The sequence below is a fragment of the Manis javanica genome, chromosome 4, assembly GCF_040802235.1.
Source record: "Manis javanica isolate MJ-LG chromosome 4, MJ_LKY, whole genome shotgun sequence".
Taxonomy (NCBI): Eukaryota; Metazoa; Chordata; class Mammalia; order Pholidota; family Manidae; genus Manis; species Manis javanica.
The window spans coordinates 62,612,445-62,634,973 of record NC_133159.1 but is presented as its reverse complement, the minus strand read 5'-3'; the positions used below and the strand labels follow the sequence as shown (position 1 = coordinate 62,634,973).

At 37.0% G+C, this 22,529-nt stretch overlaps 1 protein-coding gene across 5 annotated transcripts in view; it reads left to right on the top strand.

The window, feature by feature from the left end:
* The window catches only part of SLC44A5 (solute carrier family 44 member 5), a 359,314-nt gene that overhangs the window by 306,955 nt on the left and 29,830 nt on the right, over window positions 1–22,529 (top strand). For all 5 annotated transcript variants that reach the window (XM_073234136.1, XM_073234137.1, XM_073234138.1 and 2 more), the window contains 5 exons: window positions 5,996–6,124; window positions 6,947–7,007; window positions 10,043–10,166; window positions 11,559–11,642; window positions 14,291–14,403. In XM_073234136.1, the coding sequence (XP_073090237.1) occupies window positions 5,996–6,124; window positions 6,947–7,007; window positions 10,043–10,166; window positions 11,559–11,642; window positions 14,291–14,403 (511 nt within the window). The remainder of the gene's footprint in view (window positions 1–5,995; window positions 6,125–6,946; window positions 7,008–10,042; window positions 10,167–11,558; window positions 11,643–14,290; window positions 14,404–22,529) is intronic.

The window sequence follows — 22,529 nt, the reverse complement described above, 5'->3', positions numbered from 1 at the left end:
TCCTGTAAATAATAAGCCCCTTTTGCAGTGACTTAACGTAATAAGGTCTATCTTGGGCCATGTAACAATATAAGGCTGGTATTTGCGGTCAGAGGGCCGCTCCTCAGGCTCCTTTCTCCTGGTGAATCTGCCCTCACTGAAGTCCTCCTCCTCATCTGTATCCAGCTGCCAGAGGAAACAGAAAGGACAAATAAGGGACCTCTGTTCGTGAAAGCCTTGGATAGGAAGTGTCACATGTTGCATTCCTACTCATATGCCCTAGATAGATTAGTTTTATATGCTCACAGCTAGATTCAAGAATGAGGGAATAAAGCAATGTGTTGCAGGCTGAGCAGTCTCTCCTGTACTATGGGACAAATGGAACAACAAGCACAAACTTCAGTGGGCAGTTAGCTGTGTCTCCCATACTCTACCTCTCTGTCCTCCAGAACACCCTTCTTCTTCCTAAGGGAGACAAGTCAGGGACCCAAGGTTCAGGATCAATGGGTGATGGGTACTCTGTCCATCAGATTTTGATACTAAATGCACAGTGAGGAACACAGCTAGGAAAATTAGAATGCAAATTCCTTTTCACTAAGTGAGGGGTAATAAATGTTGTACATAGCCCTGGACAGTAGTCTTTTATTCGACCTGGACTGTGTTCTCTGAGAGGAACTTTCTTCTCAAGTGCTTTCTATGATCCTTTACTTGACAACTTGGGAGGTTGCGTACTGTCTGTTGGCCTTAGGCTACACTGTTGCTGAGCATTAGAAATATGTCCTCTTGGGGGCCATAGAGCTTGAAGCCCCCTTCCTATTATGCAGATTTAGCAGCTCAAAGATTATTTTAATAGTCAAAGGCCTTTTCAGGTTAGCTCATGAATTCTTTGGCTGTACAATCACCTCAAAAATTTAGTAGGCTTCTAACTTACTTCTTCATGGTCCCACATGACAGTAAGCCACACCCAAAGACCTTACCTAGAACTAGTTCATAAAGTTGCTTTCTCATCTCTCTCAGAAAAATCTTTGATATCTTATTTTCTGCTGAGACTAAAACCAACTTGGGATATTGGCATCCTAGTTCTGTGACCACCTGTACCACAAGACCTTATTTTCTAGTCCAGCCACCCCATTCCCAAGGTCAAATCCTTGACCTCATCAGTACCAGTAATTAACACCTTGTAATCTCAATTTCAAATATCTCACCGTGATTATCTCAAGCCCTCTAGTATTCCAATGCCTCTGACTCCAATCTTTCTGCCTATAAACCACTGATCTTAACCATTCACTTAGTTCCTTCATGTTTTCATTTCCCTCTTTACCTGACAGTCTCCATGCTCCATCTTTAAAATCACTCCCTTATATAAACCCTCAATTCCTTTGCCCCCATGTCACTTAGTTGTACTTTTCTGGCAAAACTTTATCTTGCTAAATGCATCTCTTTCTCTACTCCATGCCTGAACTCAGGCAGCTGTTAGTTCTTAGACAAAACACACACAACAGTTCTTTAAATGCAGAACAACTAACCTCAAGTAGGCCCTTAATGTTGTTCCACAGAGCACGCTGCAGACTCCTTGTCTGTTCACTGGCCTGCTCTCCTAGAAAACAATTTCTCTTCTTTTCCTCTCACCTCAAACCTCCAAGACTTGAATCTCTATTTCATGTCAGCCTCTGATTTTGCTTCCTTTTTCACTGAGAAAGTACAACGTTCAAGAACAATATTCAACATACAGATAGGCATTCAAAACAACTTTTTAAAGCTCCGGTACTAATATCCACTTGCCTACATGCTGTCACTTATAGTCACATGATTATTCTGCCTTTCCTCCTAAATCCAGCCCATCCACTTGTGCGTATTATCTTATCCTCTCTAACATACTGAAGCCCATCACTCCAGGAATTTCCTGTTTTTTATTTTATTACCATTTTTCCTCTCTACTAAATCATTCCCATCAATATACAAGCATGCTATTATTTCTTTTTGCAAAACTCCTCAGAAGTATAGTCTAAATTCAGTGTGTTTGATCCTCTGTTCTCATTCTCATTTAGGCTTCTACTCCTACTCCATTTTCCTCCAAATGATACCATGTTATTAAACCAATGGTCAATGCTCAGTCTACATTTTCTTAATCTAGCAGCATTGGTTAATCAATCCTCTTTCTTAAAACAGTTTCTTCAGTTGGCTTCCAGAGCACATGTGTCTGTTTCCTCCCAACCCTCTGGCTACTCCCTAACAGTCTCCTTTGCTGGTTTTTCTTCACCGTTCTACCATCTTCTAAATTTTGGAGTTCCTTCCTCCACCAAGCTTAGTCCTTTTACATCTAGTTACTCCTCTGGTGATCTCACCTAGCCTTGTGATTTTACCACTATCTCTGTGCTGCCCTCCCTAGTTTATATCTCCAGGTAAGTCTGCTCACTGAACTCCTGATCTTTTTATCTAACCACCTATACGATGCCTCTACGTAGATCTTTTGTTAATATCTCAACTTTAACATGTCCAAAACTTAGTTCCTAATCTCTGACCTCATCCCTAAAATTGTTCCCCAACCTATACAATTCTCTCTAGTTCAATTAAGGCCAGCTCCAGATTCTACAGAATCATCCTTAATTCCTTTTGCCCCCTCTATCACACTCATGTTTGAGCTGTCAGCTAATTTGTCTAGTCTCCAAACTCTTATCATCTCTTTCCTTTTTTTCAAGGAACCATTATCTCTTTCCTAGGTTAGTTCAGCCACCTCCTGACTGGTCTCTGCCTCTGTCCTTGCCCCTCCCTTTTCCTCCCCTGACAGTCTCTTCTACCCCACAGCTGATGTGATCATACTAAATATAAACTAAACATAAATACTAAATATAAACATAACAGTTACATTATGTCTCTCCTTTGATCAAAGCACCCACCCCCACAGAGTATCCCAAATTAAGCAGATTAAAAACCGAAGAACTAATGGTAGCCTACAACACCCTTCACTGGGTGCCCAACTTTCTGACCTCACATGCTGTTACTCTCTCTCTGCTCGCTGTACTAGGGTCAGACTGGCATCTGTTGTCTGCAAAGGATCCTGGAAAGATTCTGCCTCAGAGCCTTTGACTTTGCTGCTTTCCCTGCCTAGAGTACTGTTTCACCAGGTGACTCTGGCTTGATTTCTAGTCTTCTTCAGGTCTTTCTTCAAATGTTACCTTTTTAGTGAGTCCTTCCTTTACTACCTAGTTAAAATTGGAATACCACCCAGCTACCCATCATCCTCTAGTTTCCTTTCTAGCCTAATTTTTCTCCATAGATTTATGATCATCTTATAACAAACTATTTTACTTATTTATTGTTACCTTTCTCCTCCTACTAGAAGTTAAAACTACTTGGGGGCAAAGATTTTTATCTGTTTTGTTTACTACCAGTGACTAGAAGAGGCTCAGAGTAAATGATCAATAAATATATGTTTAATGAAAGAATGAATAAGTGAGTGAGTGAGTGAATTAATATCTTCCTACTCCCAGGCTAGGAATTTCTTCAACTATACTTTACAAATCCATCATTCCCATGATGGAAAACAATTCTTGCACATTATGCTTTTCTCTTATGTTTCATAAATTATTTACTATTTCATACCTTCATCATAACAAATGTAGTATTTTAACCTACAATGTAACTCTCTCTTCTACTCACCTAATCCTGATTTGTGTTAGAGTGTTAAACGTATATAAATTGAAGATACAAAAATAATGATGAGGAGCTTTATTCAAAGTGCCCTTTTGTGATTAACAAAGAATTAAAACTGAGTCAGAATATGTATTTAGTTGCCAGTAATGGAGACTTGCTTTTAGTCTGACAGGCAATAGTGTATCTACTGATCCAAGCCATATTTTTATACATTGTTTTTTGTTAACTGCCAGCATGGTCCAAGCATGTGACATAAGCATCATAAAGGACAGATTGTGATCAATTAGGCTATCCAACCTCAATGTGACCTTCATTTTTTTTGCTAATTATATGTTGATTGCTACTAATCAACACCCTATTTGAAGTGCACAAATTGGTCTGATAGAGGGAGAGAGTAAAGAGCAGTTGCTATATTATTTTTTAACAGCCCATGTGTGTCTGGAATGAAATTTGATGTGATTTTCTTTAACAAACCACTTTTTGCCATTTTAATCACTTTATTTTATATGTTGCATACATAGACTTTTAATGTGCAGTATACATTATATGTGTCTATATTTAGGAATACAGAAATCATGGTCTAGAGTCAGTAGTTCTTACCATCATTTAAAGCCTATGAAAGTGTTAGTATGACCAGTATTCACCTTTACAAACCCATTTAAGTGTATGCAATAGGGAACTAGTTTAGTTACCTTCAGAGTCATATAATTGTCAAAGTCAAAATGTCCGTGAAGCATCTCCTAATGTGCAGTTTTATTCTGCTTAGCACCAATCATTGTGAACTTTTGACATTTGCATTGATAGTAACCTTAGCTTCCTTGCAAAAATTGTGAGCATGTTGGATGCTATGACTGTTCCCTAAACAGTTATTCAGCTTTCACAGGAAGATACCTGTGAAGCTTCCAATATTTTCTCTATATGTGTCTGAGTGTGCATATGTGACTATGTTTATATGTGCATGTGTGTATGAGAAACCGAGAAAGAGAAAATACATGTGGAGGTATTAAATGGGGATGGATTATTTACTTTGTCAAAACTTCTAGAAGAAATTGGATGGGTGCTACTGCAAAGCAGTATTAACTGTGAGATCTGAGGTATCCATTTAGCTATCAACCTACTACCTTAGCTGTGGAGTTGATACCAAGTGTCCTTGTTTATAGCAGAAACATGACCCAAAAGATGGGAAGAGATGTCAGTGCAATAACAGTGTTTTTACCTATCTATCACTGGGGATAAGCTAGAATCTGGCCAATGAGAATAGTTACCAGAGATGGAAAGGGAGACGGAAAGTCAGAGCTGCGAAACTTTTACAGAACAGAAGGTTCAAGGATTGGCTGTAACTCTAATGATCTTTGTTTTTTTTTTATTGCAAACAAAAGCAAAACCAATAGAGTTTATCTCTGATTCTGCTTTCTCTCTGTGGAGTTACTAATTGAATTGCAGTCACTCCACAGTGGCTCTGTGGACTAGTACAGTGATCTGGTTTGGCACTAATAGGCTCCCAAAGTTCATTACTGTAAGATAATTACATCAGTGACCTCTCTGCCCACCTTTTGGTGTTGGTAAAAGACTATAATAATGATTGACTGCCTCAGCTAACCCTAATTTTGTTAGTTTCTTATGGGGTAAAACCTCAATTATGTTTTGAGAATTGTTGAGAATTAACTGGCGTAAGTTATCAATGTTCAGAGCATTTTAATCACCATTTTATTCATATATAGGAAAGGAAGCAAGATTCTAGTCCTGAAAATGCATAAACTACACAGGCAAAATTAATCTTGCATTCTACTTCTTATCTACTAATTCAGAAAAATCATAAGAAAATATTTTATTAAAAGTCCCTCACTGACCTGTGGTAGTGCTCACATAAATCTACACATGGGTGAAATTGCCTGAAATTGCACACACACATACACACACACACAAATGAATGTATATATAACCGGTGAAATCTGAGTAAATTTAGTGGATTGTAACAATATCGATTTCCTGGTTGTTATACTATAGCTATAAAAGTTATTACCATTGGGCATAACTGGGTAAGAAGTATGTGGAATCTATTATTTCTCACAGCTGAATATAGATCTACAATTATCTCAAAATTAGAAGTTAAAAATAAGCCCATCATTAAGATGTACAGCATCTTATTGTTTTAATAGAACATCAGCATCAAAGGGCAAGTAGAGATTGATAACAAGGACATGAAAGTTCACTTTTTATAGTAAGTTAGAAAACTGATTAAAGTTTCTTAGGTAGTACTTTGCTCTTATAGTGGTGTATAATTTAGAAGTGTAACCTTATAGATACTTCCCTGGTTTATTCAACTCAATTCAATTACTACCACTGTTCCTTTTGTTTACAGATTTGTGTGTCTAAGTGCCCAGAAAAATTTTTAACCTATGTGGAAATGCAATTTACATACAGACAAGACAAAAACTACTGGACATACTACAGCCAGTTTTGCAAGTCCAATTCTGTTAAACCTGCAAAGGTATGTGTAGTTAAGCTTAAAACTAAAGAAGAATTTAACTTTTGTTTCAATCTCAGCTATAACATGAAAATTTGTAACTAGACAAGTTCCCAAATCTTGTAGGAAATGATTACTAAAGAAACCAATCCATTAAAACACAAATTCACATATACATACAAAAAGCACACACCATTTACAGCATATCATTTTGTGGACCTGGGATATTATGCAAGACTGTGAAGTCTGATAAGTTAACTTAAACTATTCCCTGATCCCAACAAATGCTCTCCCTGGATGGATTTTTTGTTGTCAAGAGCTAGGAGCTAATGTCATTTGTAGTCACCACTTCATTAGTGTGGTGATGAAGCTTCATGCTATTTAGTAACAGCAAGAAATTTACTTTCAAACTCAGTTTGATAATTATTTATTTGAAGATTCGAAAGCCCTACCTAGGTTTGAGATTTATAAGGGAATTCTAAAGCCTTATTATGTCAAATAGTATTAATGGCTTCTAAATTAGAGCAGATGCTGTTTTTCCAGAAAAAAAAATGGAAAAATAAGCGACTAAGGATGTGACTAAGACATATAAATGCCTTCAAAGGTGTGCGTTGGCACCAGCAGGTCTGGTTTTATTATTGTTGATTTGATTTAATTACAATTAGGAAATTTAAGAGCATTTGTCCAACAAGAATGTATGTGTGTGATAATCTTACTCTTATTAGGGGAGTAATTTGAAATAATGAAACTATTATGAAATTAAATTTTTAAAGAACAAAATTTTTATATTGAGAATGAAAGTTATCATAACAGCTTTTGAACTGTTAACATATTCTTCTTTCTTAGACTCTTGCACAACTTTTACTGGATGATGATTGTCCAACAGTGATTTTTCCAAGCAAACCTTGTAAGTAGTTATCATTTCACCTTAGAAACACAGAATATACCAAGAAGTTACAGTTTCCTTAGTTTACAATGGTAAAACTGAGGCCAAGAATAGTCCTACAAGATACCAGAGTTAAAGAACAGCATAGCTAAAACCCATTCTCCTAACTCTAGCCAAGAATATCTCCACTGGAGTTCTGTGAGTTTTGCTTCATAAACAAATATTTTAAAAGAATTGAAAATTGATTTTTAAAAGCCCAGATTGATTATTTGGTGTTCTATGAGCACACAAGCATACATAGAGACATACTCTTACATATTCACCACTGAATTTAGTCAAAAAATTTGTTCAGAAATTGCCTGGGGAGTGAGGATGGGACATATAATCCTTATAATTTGAGATTTGAAATATTTATATGTCTTCTGAATGAAGCTGTATTTTATTTCTTTAAAATTTATAAACTTTATTCAACTCTTTTTAGAAGAAACTGAAATGACTTATTTTCCTTTCTTGAGGGTATAATCTCTAACCGTAGAGAAAAAAATTTACATGAAGATGTCCATCACAATATTATTCAAAAGAACACCCCCAAAAAAAGAAAAGGAAAAGGAAACACTCCAATGTCCAAGAGCAAGAGATTACTTAAATAAGTTGTGTTCTATTCATTAAATGAAATATTTTAGACTTATGTAAGTGTAGGTATACATTATAATATTAAACAAAATGCTATGTGCATTATAATAACAAACATATACAGATTAAAATAAAGAAAATTATTCAAGGAAAAAGATTACAAAGAAATTTGCCAAAATATTAATGGTTGTTTTGGAGGTGGTAAAACTGAAGATTTCCTCTCTTCTTTCCTCTTTTTTCTATTTCTCCATTTTTCCACAATGAGTATATTTCTTTTAAAATGGAAGAAAGGCATTAGTCTCCAGTTTGAGTAGAAAGTTGAGTGCCACTGGAGCAGCTACCACCAAATACCATGTCTTATAGGCTCCATCGTTCTTCTCTGGATCATGAAAGAACCTGAAGCAAAGATAATGGTTCTGGAAGCATCTGTATTTTGCCAGGAAGCCCTGGGCAACAAGTTGTTTGTTGCCAAGAACCATGTTACACTTTTTATACAACGAGGTAAAAATGTATCATTAGTTTCTGAGGATATAATAGGTATAAAAGCATAAGATATGGTTCCTGCCCTTTCAAGTAGAGTTTGTTTAAATCACATAGTATAAACAGTACATTGAGAGATAACAAAAATGAATAAGACATAGTGCCTCACACTCTAGGGAGGGAAATATTAAAGTAAGCCTTGCAATCAGCTGGTATTCCCCCTAATAGGGGATTAACTAGGGTACTTAATGAAATAGTATGTAGCCAATAAAATCCACTCATAAAAGAATTTATAAAAGGAAATAAGTAATAGCAGAAGAAAGAAACAAGGGAAAGCACTGCATGTACTGTGTGCTTATGATTCTTAAAAAAAAAATTCTTGTAGAAGACAGACTGGAAGGAAATTCACCAAAATGTTAGTATAGTTCATCGTGGAGGGGGGGGTTGGAGTATGTATGGTTTGTATTTTTCTTCATATTTTCTCTACTTCCAAATACATAATGAGCATTTTTAGTAATTGAAGCTAACAGAATGAAGTTGCCCAGAAATAATATGTAGAACAAGGCTGGTGGACTCTGTAGGGTGGGAACAGTCATGTTTCAAAAGTTTACAGTGAAATAAAGCACAGAAAGTCCAAATGGAAGGCAAGAGAGAATCTGGACATGTAACCCAAGGAAGGAGAGTTTCAAAAGACAGGGGTTATCTACTGTGCCAGACTCAGAAAGGTTGCCTCATTCAGCAGCACACATTTACTGAGTTCTGCTATGTACCAAGACTGCATTCGATAATGGGTTCAATGGGATGAAGATTAAAAAATGTTGGAAGTTTTGGCAGTTAGGAGGTCATTGGCATCTTTGGGAGGACAAGTCTCATGGAGTGGTGGGGGCAGAAATATGATTAGACTGAAAGGGAATTGAACCAGCTGGTAGAGACCACTATGTCTAATTTGCCAGGGAAGAGCAGGAGAAAGAAGGGGAAGATAGTGAAAGACTCAGTCATAATATGAGTACTACAGAAGATGGAGGTGGGTATACAGGCAATTGTTTTAAGCCAGGAGAATCAGGAAAGGCTTTATAGGACATATGTCTTCTTTCTCGATATCAACTGCTTAAATGTTTTCAGGTTTAAGTTCCATATGAACCCATGCAAATCTGTGATGCTTCTTGTAAGAAAAAATATTTTTTAATGATCCATTTCCAAATTCTCTTCCCTCTTCATTTAGAAATCAGGGTTTTAAAATATTTTTAGTAATACAGATATGCAAAGAGGCAAGGATTCTATTTAATCAAAATAAGCGTGTAGAAGATTGAATGGTGAGTTAACTCTTAGAAATTATGCTAATATACAAAGTGTGGGTTATTTTTGATAGTTTCAAAATGTCCATGTCCAGCCCCTCCAAAAAACCATATAAGTGAGAAAGCTGTAGAGACAAATGAGTAAGACTTTACAGATAATAATTCAGTTGTCTTTGCCTAAAGTAAGAGCTGGTTCTTGCTTCCCAAGAATTACCCACTAATATCCAGTTTTCAAGGTTTCACTCAAAGAGTATCTAAGATTTTTTAAATAACAAAACTAAACTCATCCAGTCATAGAAGTAAATGCAGCCTTTTGATTTAACTATTTTTTACCGTAAAGGATAGGTTATCAGTATTACTCCTCTGAAACCTGTATGTTGTGTCTTACGGTTGCTTGGTGAGTATACCATGTATAAAATAACAAGTTTAGAATGTAGCTGCAGATTGTGATTGTGTTCTCTCTCTATGTCAGTCTTGGAGCCATCAGAAAATCTTCTGATCATCAACTAATGGGCAATTTTCTATACTGAGCAATTTACACACTGTCTAGCAAGAATTTGGTTATAAATAACAGAAAGCTTAATAAAGGGATGACATCCAATGGGAAGAAGTAGAAATGATCATCATTATTTTAATTTTTTTTTACAGTTCTCCAGAGATGTTTCCCTGACTTCTCTACTAAAAATGGCACTTTAACAGTAGGAAATAAGACAATGTTTGAAGATGGAAATGGAAAGAAAAGAAATGTTATAGAACTCAGGGCAGCTGCAAAGTATGTTTGTTTACGTTCCCATTCTTAGTTTTGATGTAACCTATTATTATACCCAAGACCAAAGCTTCTGTTAGATTCAGGATCATCATACAGGAAGACTTATGTTTTATATAAAATATACATGTGGATTGGAGAACTTGGTATGTGTTCAATAAGAAATGCGTGTAAGGAGAAACCAGAATGAATTAGGGGGAACAATGATATTTTCAAACAGGTATATAAATGAGATATCAGGAAATGTATTAAAAGACCTTAACATAATTTACTTTTTGAATGAACATAATTTAAAAATCCATGCTTTTTAAAGCACTGTTTGAAAAAAATTACAAATAATGAAACTGTCAGATGTTTTAAAGGGAAGGGAGCCTTAAGAAATGTGGAACAATGATGAAAATGCTGTTCCATGACCATATCAGTTTCTGTGTATTAACTATAATGAAGTAAAATTATTGTTTCCCTTGGCTGTACACAGAGTTATTGGGAAAGAGAATTCCCACAAATATAAACACACAGAGGATAATGGCATAGCTCAGTTGTTGAATTAAAAATGAAAAATAAAGATATTTTTAAAAAGTACTTTTCTTTCTCAAAAAGACTTCAGTAGTCCAAGTAGAATAGTGCAGTTCCTGCATATTTAGTAGAATATTTAGCAACAAGAATGAATTTCACAAATACGCTATGTGAAAAGAAAATCACAAAGTGGTAATACCAAGTACAATTCCATTGATAATGAAGTTCAAAACCAAGCACAACTAAATTAAATTATCCTGTAATGCCTGTAAAAGTGGTAAAGCTAAAAAGAAAATTAGGAAATAATTATCACAAAAGTCAGGATTGTATTTACTTTAGGGGAAGAGAGAACTATTAGAATTGGGGCACATGAGAGAAAGGAATGACAATGTAGCTACTTGAGAGCATCTGGTTTGATAATTCATCAAACTGGACACTAATGATTTGTGAGCTTTTCTCTATATTTCCCATCATGCCTTCCTGATACAAAGCTATTGGAGGATTAGGAAGGGAATTTAAAGATGATGTTTATTCTTGACTCTATGGGTTTTGTAGGTTTAAAGTTAATCTTATCATTTAAATTCATTTCTTATAGGGAGGTTTTTGCAATATTGAGGGCACATCATGTACATTGGGAAAGGATCTGTTCACCACTCTTGAAAACAACATTCTCTCTGCATATAGTTAAAGCCACCTTCCTAGGTTTACCAAAGTGACATTTCATGTATTGTTGTGGCTTAGAAAAAAAGTCAGTACTCATGAATGGTCTATAAAAATATGCTTGCAGCAACAGCTTGCAAAATCTCTTTTATAATAATGAGAACATTTCTGTTTAGTGGTAGTCAAAAAAAATCATTGATTGTTTTTCTTTTTTGAATTCAGTGGTGTCAATAAAATCCTTCAAGCAAGAACAATTGGAATGAAAGTGTTTGAAGACTATGCTACAACTTGGTATTGGATACTCATGTAAGTGAAACATAAGTGTTTCTTTTCCAGTCCCATTCTGATTTTATCTTTGTAGAACTAATTCTTCAAATTCCCCATTCATATTTGTGAATAAAGGTTGGCTTAGATCTCAGTTCTTGCCATTTTGTTTTTCAGACAGAATGAAGATTTGGCAAAGATATTTAGAAATATGCCCAGTGTTAGCAGAAAGTTATAAGAATGTAAATTTTAATTCTGTTAAAATTTGTTAAATAAAAGTACACTTAGACACTTCGAGTTCACAAGGGGGCAGCATCTGTAGTGCATTTGCTTCTTATCATGTTATAGCAAATGCAGTTTTGTTCCTTGGTTCTGTTTTCTCATTTGTGTCTCCCTTGACCTCCAAATATCATTCTTATTTTCGAATACATTCCTTCCACATATCTGTCATCAGCATCAGCATCAAAGGTCACTGCAGTTGTGACAAGCTGGAAAAATATAGGAGATTTAAGATCTTCAGACGTAAGAAGATCTTCCTGAAATGTAAGGGAAAATACAGTCACTGTTCTGGAGCAGGTGTATGTGTTTGATACAGCTGAAACCGTCCTTACTGCCTGGCTCCCATGGTACCTTCTTGTGCCTTAAGAGCATCTATGGATTCCTAGAGATCAAAGAATAAAATGAAAACTTCAGATACTTACAAACCCCTTTACAACCTGGCCCAAAAGAATTTCCCAGATTCATCCTCGCTCATGTTTCTTGGTTAACCCTATATGCTAAATACATCAAATAGCATGCCCATCCCTAGACTGTTAAACTCTCGTGTTTTTGCACATTCTGTTGTTTCCCAGCATATCCTTCCGTGTGTCCTGAGCAATCCATCTCATTATTCAAAATCAGATTTTGTGAAGTCTTTCTTGACTTCCCCAGATATAATTAATTTCTTCCCCCTATGTATTCCTCATACCCACTGTGTGTATATACATATTTATACACATACACATATCTGCCTTCTATTATCATATCTACCATTTTGTATTCTATTTACCTGGCTCATTCCCTCTGATAAATACGAACACCTTACCAAAGTAACTATGCCTAACTCATCTTTATTTTCCTAACTCCTCGTGTGGTTCTTGGAACATAGGAGATGCATTGAAAATGTGGGTTCAAGGAACAGTTACAAAACACTAGGGGACCAAGATAGATAATATTTAACTATAAGGTGCCTAATAAAGTTGAAATTGTATAGTGTGGAAAATACTAGTGAGTCATTTTTAGAGCTATAAACTGGATAGTTTTGTGAGATTTTATTCATTTTGATGCTTTGCCTTAAATAATTACAGTAATTATCTTTAATGTGTATCAGGATTTCAGGATATATCTCTATACTTGACAGTAGTTAAACTGTTTCCCTCATTGTCAGACCCAAATATCACTGTATGATTTCCATATTTCTTCTTTATGTTGGCCTTTCCACTCTTACCTGAAAAAGCATACATTATGATAGACTCCTGCCCGCCTCACTCCCAACACACACCCTGAAACCCTCTCCACCCAGGTACCACGCATACCACGAGACAAGAGACTCCTTTCTTTTCAACTCCTCTGCTTTCATCTATTTCATAAATATAAAGCCAAACACTGATATACTGGGACTTGGTTTATTCAGTTGGGATTTTTATCTAGGAATTTAAAACACACAGAATAAACAAACACATTTCTTTCCCCTCAGACCATTTTGAGTATTCCCCTTGGATTATTCCACAGAAAAATCATTCAACCATCTGAGTATCCATGATTTTTAAAAGGGAATGTTAAGTTAAAAGCTTCTGAACTTAATATCATAAGCTCTGCAAGAATATGACCTGAGAAAGTACTTTGATACCATGCTGTCATCTGGCCAGTGACAGTAATTATTAAGGATTTTGAAAAAGATAACACTTGAAGACAATAAACTCAATAAATATACCAGGCTTTGTCTGTTGCTATGTTTGGGGAAGAAATTAAAACTAAAGAATACTCATGCTGTTGATTGCTTGATGAAGTCATATGGCCCAGGAGACACAAATCCTTACCATGGCTCCATAAAATGGCCCACAGATCACTGGCAACCTGAAGTAGATGTCTGGTGATGTCAGACATTAAAAACTATTTGAGATAATTAGCCCATAGTGGTAATGACTGCAAAGTCATGGATTCAGGAACTGTATGGGGCGGTTATTTTTATCTTCTTTCCCTAAGACTGTTCCCTTACTTCTAGACAGTTATATTTCATAAGGTTTTATTAGTTTTTAGGTAGATAGAACAGCATAAATTTATCATGGATATTTTACAGTTTATCACTTAGTGGGTAAATGTGAAAGAAAAAAGTAGGACCCAACAATTGTGGCAGATTGTGGATTGGTGGAACTGGGTTTTTCCAACTATGATTGATACTGGACCTCAGTTTATGTAGGCACATGAAGGTGACTCGTGTATAAAGTCCCCGATGGTCCTACTCTTTCATGTAACAGTCTTAACAGAAAGCATTGTTTATACTTTTAAACATTATAAGTGTTTCTATAGCCAGGTAAAATAAAATAATCTGAGAATTATTTTGAATAGAAAAATAGCATTCTTTTGCTGTTTTCATTATGTTACGCTTAGCACACTTGGTCCTTCTGTTCATCATGTGCTTTTTCCTCTAGTGGCCTGACTATCGCCATGCTCCTCAGCTGGTTGTTTGTGATACTCCTGAGGTTCACAGCTGCATTCCTCTTCTGGGTGCTCATGTTGGGTGTGCTCGGAATCATAGGGTATGGTAGGTATCATCACTCTTAAAGTTGCCAAGTATCAAAATAATCTTTTTCAGTTGCCATTTTTAATTAACAGAAAACATTTTACTTGCAATGAATTTCATTATTCTTTACTCTCCATCCCCAAGAGCATTAAATTCAGAAAAATTAATTTTCATGTACTGTCTCTATAATTTCTTCTTAACTTAAAAAAGGTCTCTCAAAATGTTCTCTTTTTTCTCTAGCAGCCTTTGGTCCCATGCTTCATGGGTATTAAGGAGGTAAAAAGAATCCCCTCCTGGTTAATAAAAAACATTTTAGACAACTACTTTTATTCCTTTAACTTTTCTGATCAAAGGTAAGGTCTTCATAGTTACAGAATTTTGGTCTATTTTCTCTTTCTGTTTTGTAGTTTTAACCCAGGTTCTGTGACACATTTTAATAATTGCCCAGTACTCCATAATGAGGCATCACCCTCTAGAGGCAAGTGTTCTGAATTACACTCAAATTGGATGGAGAGTTACTTTATACCAAAGTTGAAACTAACCACAAACCTACTCCCCGAAAAGGTAGTACAGGTACAACATTTAAAAAGGAGTTAAAATATATCCCAAGGAGAGGCGGAGCCAAGATGGCAGCATGAGTAGGACAGTGGGAATCTCCTCCCAAAAACATATATATTTTTGAAAATACAACAAATAAAACTATCCCTAAAAGAGAGACCAGAAGACACAGGACAACAGCCAGACTACATCCACACCTCTGAGAACCCAGTGCCTGGTGAAAGGGGTAAGATACAAGCCACAGCCCAGCGGGACCTGAGGCCCCTCACCCCAGCTCCCGGCGGGAGGAGAGGAGTCGGAGCAGGGAGGGAGACGGAGCCCAGGACTGCTAAACTCCCAGCCCCAGCCATCCGCACCAGAGCACAGACACAGTGCGTGCATGGGGTGCTGGAAACTAGGGAAGCAGGACAGTAAGACCTGTGAGTGGGTCCTGAAGCCAGCACCCTGGGGACAAAGAAAAGTGAGTGCTTTTGAAAGTCTTAAAGGGACAGGGACTGCACAGCTGGACAGAAGCATCCCAGGTCATAGTCCAGCAGCTGGAAATTCCAGGGAACTCTGGGCACACTAACCCCCTGGGCAACAGCTCTGAGACCCCTCATGGAGGTAAAGAGCCAAACAGCACCCCCAGTCCATTACTCCTCTGGGGCCCTGCCATAGCAGAGCAGCAGCCTGAGGCTGGCCATGCCCTCAGCAAGGGAGCTTCCTCCGTACCGGTGGGGCAAGACACAAAGACCCAGTCTACATGCAATTGCCCAACACAAGCCACTAGGGGTCGCAGTTGTCCCAATAAAGAAAGACCAGGAGCGAGTGGAAAAAGTCTAGGCTCTCCCAGCTGACAGATGTGTCAATACCATACAACTGCACCTATCAACATGAAAAGGCAAAAAAATTTGATCCAGACAAGACTAACCCAGACAGCTTCGGCATCTTCTACATCTTCCCCTGAGAAGGAACCTGGGGAAATAGATTTAACCAGTCTTCCTGGAAAAGAATTAAAAACAAAAGTCATAACCATGCTGATGGACTTGCAGAGAAATATGCAAGAACTAAGGAGGGAGAACATAGAAATAAAACAATCTCTGGAAGGACTTCAAAGCAGAATGCACAAGATGAAAGAGACCATTAATGGACTATAAAACAGAGAACAGGAACGCAGAGAAGCTGATGCAGAGAGAGGTAAAAGGATCTCCAGGAATGAAAGAATATTAAGAGAACTGTGTGACCAATCGAAACAGAACAATATCCACATTATAGGGGTACCAGAAGAAGAAGAGAGAGGAAAAAGGGACAGAAAGTGTCTTTGAAGAAATAATTGCTGAAAACTTCCCCAAACTAGGGGAGGAAATGGCCTCTCAGACCACAGAGGTACACAGAAATCCCATGACAAGGGATCCAAGGAGGGCAACAACAAGACACATAATAATTAAAATGGCAAAGATCAAAGACAAGGACAGAGTATTAAAGGCAGCCAGAGAGGAAAAAAAAGGTCACCTACAAAGGAAAACCCATCAGGCTATCATCAGACTTCTCACCAGAAACCTTACAGGCCAGAAGAGAATGGCATGATATACTTAATGTAATGAAACAGAAGGGCCTCGAACCAAGAATACTGTATCCAGCACTATTATCATTTAAATATGAAGGAGGGATTAAACAATTCCCAGACAAGCAAAAGTTGAGGGAATTTGCCTCCCACAAACAACCTCTACAGGGCATCTTACAGGGACTGCTGTAGATGGGAGCACTCCTAAAAAGAGCACAGAACAAAACACCCAACATATGAAGAAGAGAGGAGAAGGAATAAGAAAGGAGAGAAATAAAGAATCATCAGACCCTGTTTATAATAGCTCAATAAGCAAGTTAAGTTAGACAGTAAGATAGTAAAGAAGCTAACCTTGAACCTTTGGTAACCACAAACTTAAAGCCTGAAATGGCAATAAGTACATACCTTTCAATAATCACCCTAAATGTAAATGGACTGAATGCACCAATCAAAAGACACAGAGTAATAGAATGGATAAAAAAGCAAGACCCATCCATATGCTGCTTACAAGAGACTCACCTCAAACCCAAAGACATGCACAGACTTAAAGTCAAGGGATGGAAAAAGATATTTCATGCAACCAACAGAGAGAAAAAAGCAGGTGTTGCAGTACTAGTATCAGACAAAATAGACTTCAAAATAAAGAAGGTAACAAAAGATAAAGAAGGACATTACATAATGATAAAGAGCTCAGATATAACCCAAGAGGATATAACCATTATGAATATATATACACCCAATACAGGAGCACCAACATATGTGAAACAAATATGAACAGAATTAAAGGAAGAAACAGAACGCAATGCATTCATTTTGGGAGACTTCAACACACCACTCACTCCAAAGGACAGATCCACCAGACAGAAAATAAGTAAGGACACAGAGGCACTGAACAACACACTAGAACAGATGGACCTAACAGACATCTACAGAACTCTACATCCAAAAGCAACAGGATACACATTCTTCTCAAGTGCACATGGAACATTCTCCAGAATAGACCACATACTAGGCCACAAAAAGAGTCTCAGTAAATTCCAAAAGATTGAAATCCTACCAACCAACTTTTCAGACCACAAAGGCATAAAACTAGAAATAAATTGTGCAAAGAAAGCAAAAAGGCTCACAACCACATGGAGGCTTAACAACATGCTCCTAAATAATCAATGGATCAATGACCAAATTAAAATGGAGATCCAGCAATATATGGAAACAAATGACAACAACAACACAAAGCCCCAACTACTGTGGGATACAGCAAAAGCAGTCTTAAGAGGAAAGTATATAGCAATCCAGGCATATTTAAAGAAGGAAGAACAATCCCAAATGAATGGTCTAATGTCACAATTATCAAAATTGGAAAAAGAACAAATGAGGCCTAAGGTCAGCAGAAGGAGGGACATAATAAAGATCAGAGAAGAAATAAATAAAATTGAGAAGAATAAAACAATAGCAAAAATCAATGAAACCAAGAGCTGGTTCTTTGAGAAAATAAACAAAATAGATAAACCTCTAGCCAGACTTATTAAGAGGAAAAGAGAGTCAACACACATCAACAGAATCAGAAATGAGAAAGGAAAAATCACGACGGACCCCACAGAAATACAAAGAATTATTAGAGAGTACTATGAAAACTTATATGCTAACAAGCTGGGAAACCTAGGAGAAATGGACAACTTCCTAGAAAAATACAACCTTCCCAGACTGACCCAGAAAGAAACAGAAAATCTAAATAGACCAATTACCAGCAACAAAATTGAAGCGGTAATAAAAAAACTACCAAAGAACAAAACCCCTGGGCCAGATGGATTTACCTCGGAATTTTATCAGACATACAGAGAAGACATAATACCCATTGTCCTAAAGTTTTCCAAAAAATGGAAGAGGAGGAAATACTCCCAAACTCATTCTATGAAGTCAACATCACCCCAATATCAAAACCAGGCAAAGACCCCACCAAAAAAGAAAACTACAGACCAATATCCCTGATGAACGTAGATGCAAAAATACTCAACAAAATATTAGCAACCCGAATTCAAAAATACATCAAAAGGATCATACACCATGACCAAGTGCGATTCATCCCAGGGATGCAAGGATGGTACAGCATTGGAAAATCCATCAACATCATCCACCACATCAACAAAAAGAAAGACAAAAACCACATAATCATCTCCATAGACGCTGAAAAAGCATTCGACAAATTTCAACACCCATTCATGATAAAAACTCTCAACAATATAGGTATAGAGGGCAAGTACTGCAACATAATAAAGGCCATATATGATAAACCCACAATCAACATCATACTGAACAGCGAGAAGCTGAAAGCTTTTCCTCTGCGATCGGGAACAAGAAAGGGATGCCCACTCTCCCCACTGTTATTCAACATAGTACTGGAGGTCCTAGCCACACAATTAGACAAAACAAAGAAATACAAGGAATCCAGATAAGTAAAGAAGTTAAACTGTCACTATTTGCAGATGACATGATATTGTACATAAAATACTAAAGACTCTACTCCAAAACTACTAGAGCTAATATCGGAATTCAGCAAAGTTGCAGGATACAAAATTAACACACAGAAATCTGTGGCTTTCCTATACACTAACAATAAACTAATAGAAAGAGAAATCAGGAAGACAATTCCATTCACAATTGCATCAAAAAGAATAAAATACCTAGGAATAAACCTAACCAAGAAAGTGAAAGACCTATACCCTGAAAACTGTAAGACACTCTTAAGAGAAATTAAAGAGGTCACTAACAAATGGAAACTCATCCCATGCTCCTGGCTAGGTAGAATTAATATCATCAAAATGGCCATCCTGCCCAAAGCAATATACAGATTCGATGCAATCCCTATCAAACTACCAAAAGCATTCTTCAATGAACTGGAACAAATAGCTCAAAAATTCATATGGAAACACCAAAGACCTCGAATAGCTAAAGCAATCCTGAGAAGGAAGAATAAAGTGGGGGTGGGGGGGAGGATCTCACTCCCCAACTTCAAGCTCTACTACAAAGCCACAGTAATCAAGACAATTTGGTACTGGCACAAGAACAGAGCCACAGACCAATGGAACAGAATAGAGACTCCAAACGTTAACTCAAACTTATATGGTCAACTAATATTCGATAAAGGGGCCATGGACATACAATGGGGAAATGACAGTCTCTTAAACAGATGGTGCTGGCAAAACTGGACAGCTACATGTAAGAGAATGAAACTGGATCACTGTCTAACCCCATACACAAAAGTAAATTCGAAATGGATCAAAGACTTGAATGTAAGTCATGAAACCACAAAACTCTTAGAAAAAAACATAGGCAAAAATCTCTTAGACATAAACATGAGTGACCTCTTCCTGAACATATCTCCCCGGGCAAGGGAAACAAATGCAAAAATGAACAAATGGGTCTATATCAAGCTGAAAAGTTTCTGTACAGCAAAGGACACCATCAATAGAGCAAAAAGGTACCCTACAGTATGGGAGAATATATTCAAAAATGACAGATCCGATAAAGGCTTGACATCCAAAATATATAAAGAGCTCACACACCTCAAGAAACAAAAAGCAAATAATCCAATTAAAAAATGGGCAGAGGAGCTGAATAGACAGCTCTCTAAAAAAGAAATTCAGATGGCCAACAGACACATGAAAAGATGCTCCACATCGCTTGTCATCAGAGAAATGCAAATTAAAACCACAATGAGATATCATCTCACACCAGTAGGATGGCTACCATCCAAAAGACAAACAACAACAAATGTTGGCAAGGTTGTGGAGAAAGGGGAACCCTCCTACACTGCTGGTGGGAATGTAAATTAGTTCAACCATTGTGGAAAGCAGTATGGAGGTTCCTCAAAATGCTCAAAATAGAAATACCATTTGACCCAGGAATTCCACTTCTAGGAATTTACCCCAAGAATGCAGCACTGCAGTTTGAAAAAGACAGATGCACCCCTATGTTTATTGCTGCACTATTTACAATAGCCAAGATATGGAAGCAACCTAAATGTCCATCAGTAGATGAATGGGTAAAGAAGATGTGGTACATATACACAATGGAATATTACTCAGCCATAAGAAAAAAACAGATCCTACCATTTGCAACAACATGGATTGAGCTAGAGGGTATTATGCTCAGTGAAATAAGCCAGGTGGAGAAAGACAAGTACCAAATGATTTCACTCATATGTGGAGTATAAAAACAAAAGAAAACTGAAGGAACAAAACAGCAGCAGAAGCACAGAACCCAAGAATGGACCAACAGTTACCAAAGGGAAAGGAACTGGGGAGGATGGGTGGGAAGGGAGGGATAAGGGAAGGAAAAAAGAAAGGGGGCATTACGATTAACATGTATAGTGTGAGGGGGTGCACGGGGAGGGCTGTGCAACACAGAGAAGACAAGTAGTGATTTTACAGCATCTTACTATGTTGATGGACAGTGACTGTGAACGGGTATGTGGGGGGGGACTTGGTGAAGGGGGGAACCTAGTAAACATAATGTCCTTCATGTCATTGTAATTATAGATTAATGATACCAAAATAAAATTGATAAATTAAAAAAAAATATGTCCCAAGGAATAGTTAGTACTTACAGTAGCTTCCTTTCAGTCCTCTAATAAATGTATGAGCCAATATAAAATATTTGAGAGATTTCTATTCAAAGAGTTACTTCCCCTATGACATCAATGGATTGACAATGCAACTTTTGGTGATAGACACCAAAAATAACAATTTCCTATTTCTGTCACTTGAAGAAGAGCTTTACACATATCAGTATAAGAAGGCAGTTAAATCCCAGATTCTGTAGTTAGTCTGGGTTCTAATCCCAGCCCCATAACTATAATTGGGGGGACTTTGGGAAACTTTCTTAATAATTCTAAGACCCAGTTTCCTTATCCATAACATCAGCACAATAATTGTATCTCCAACTTACAAGATTGTGAAGATTAAATGAGACAATGAATATAAATCTCTGAAGAACGGTCCCTAGAACAAAGTAAATATTCAGTATGTATTGGGCTATTGTCATTATCCTCCTCAGTATCCTCAATGAGTTTATATATACTTGTGCAGGTCTCTTCAGGTATTCTTTATCTATTCCTGCTGTGCAACTTCTCATAAAGAGAGAGGTCAGTCTGGTGGAGATGAATGAGAACTTCTGCCCCTTCATAAAAAAACCCCAGGAGAGCTTTTCATTTAAAAGTATTTTTCTGTTTGTATTTCTTCTTGGAGCTCAAAATATCCTCTGCCCTTTTTCACTAGAGTCTGGACATGTGATTCAATCACTCTTTTATTGTTATAAAGGAAAGGCAATAAGGTCTGCTATTAATTTCACCAACTTTTCTTAAAAAGCAGGAAAAATCTGAAAGTGGCTATAGTGCAAGACTGACAATGGCCAAAGGGAAAGATAGTCAATATATAACAATTGAAGGTTAAAAAAAAACAATTTTAGCTCCCTTCTAACTCCCTAAGTAGTTCTACCCAGCAATTAATGATGTGGCAAGTAAGCTTGGAGCTATTCATTGGGTAGGGAAACGTCCAACTAGATTGGGAAATGTAAGACTATACAGATATATAATTGACCTCTGCTATCTTGGACAACTGACTTTCTATATATCATGGGGAAGCAACCATTTCCTCCTGACTACGTACTAGGTCAACAAACAATGTGGCTGTATCATACTGAGCAGAGAAAAGGCTAGGCTGGCTGTGGCCAAGTGCCCCTCAACAGCAGTAGAACAACTCTCATTGACCAGAACAAATTAAGAATTACACAGAAAAGTCCATATAACATTGTGGTTTTAAGCATGGATTTGGACATCGAAAAAGGCACAATCCCAGACTCATCACATATTAACTGTGTAATCCTCTACAAGTATATAGTCTCTCTAATTCATAGTTTCAACTGTATAATTGGAATCTGTAAGTATTAAATAAAATAGTGTACATAAAGCACTTAGAAAGCTGCCTAGCACATAGCAATTGTTCAGTAAATAGTGTCTATTGTTGCTTTTGTTATGCAGGAATATTAT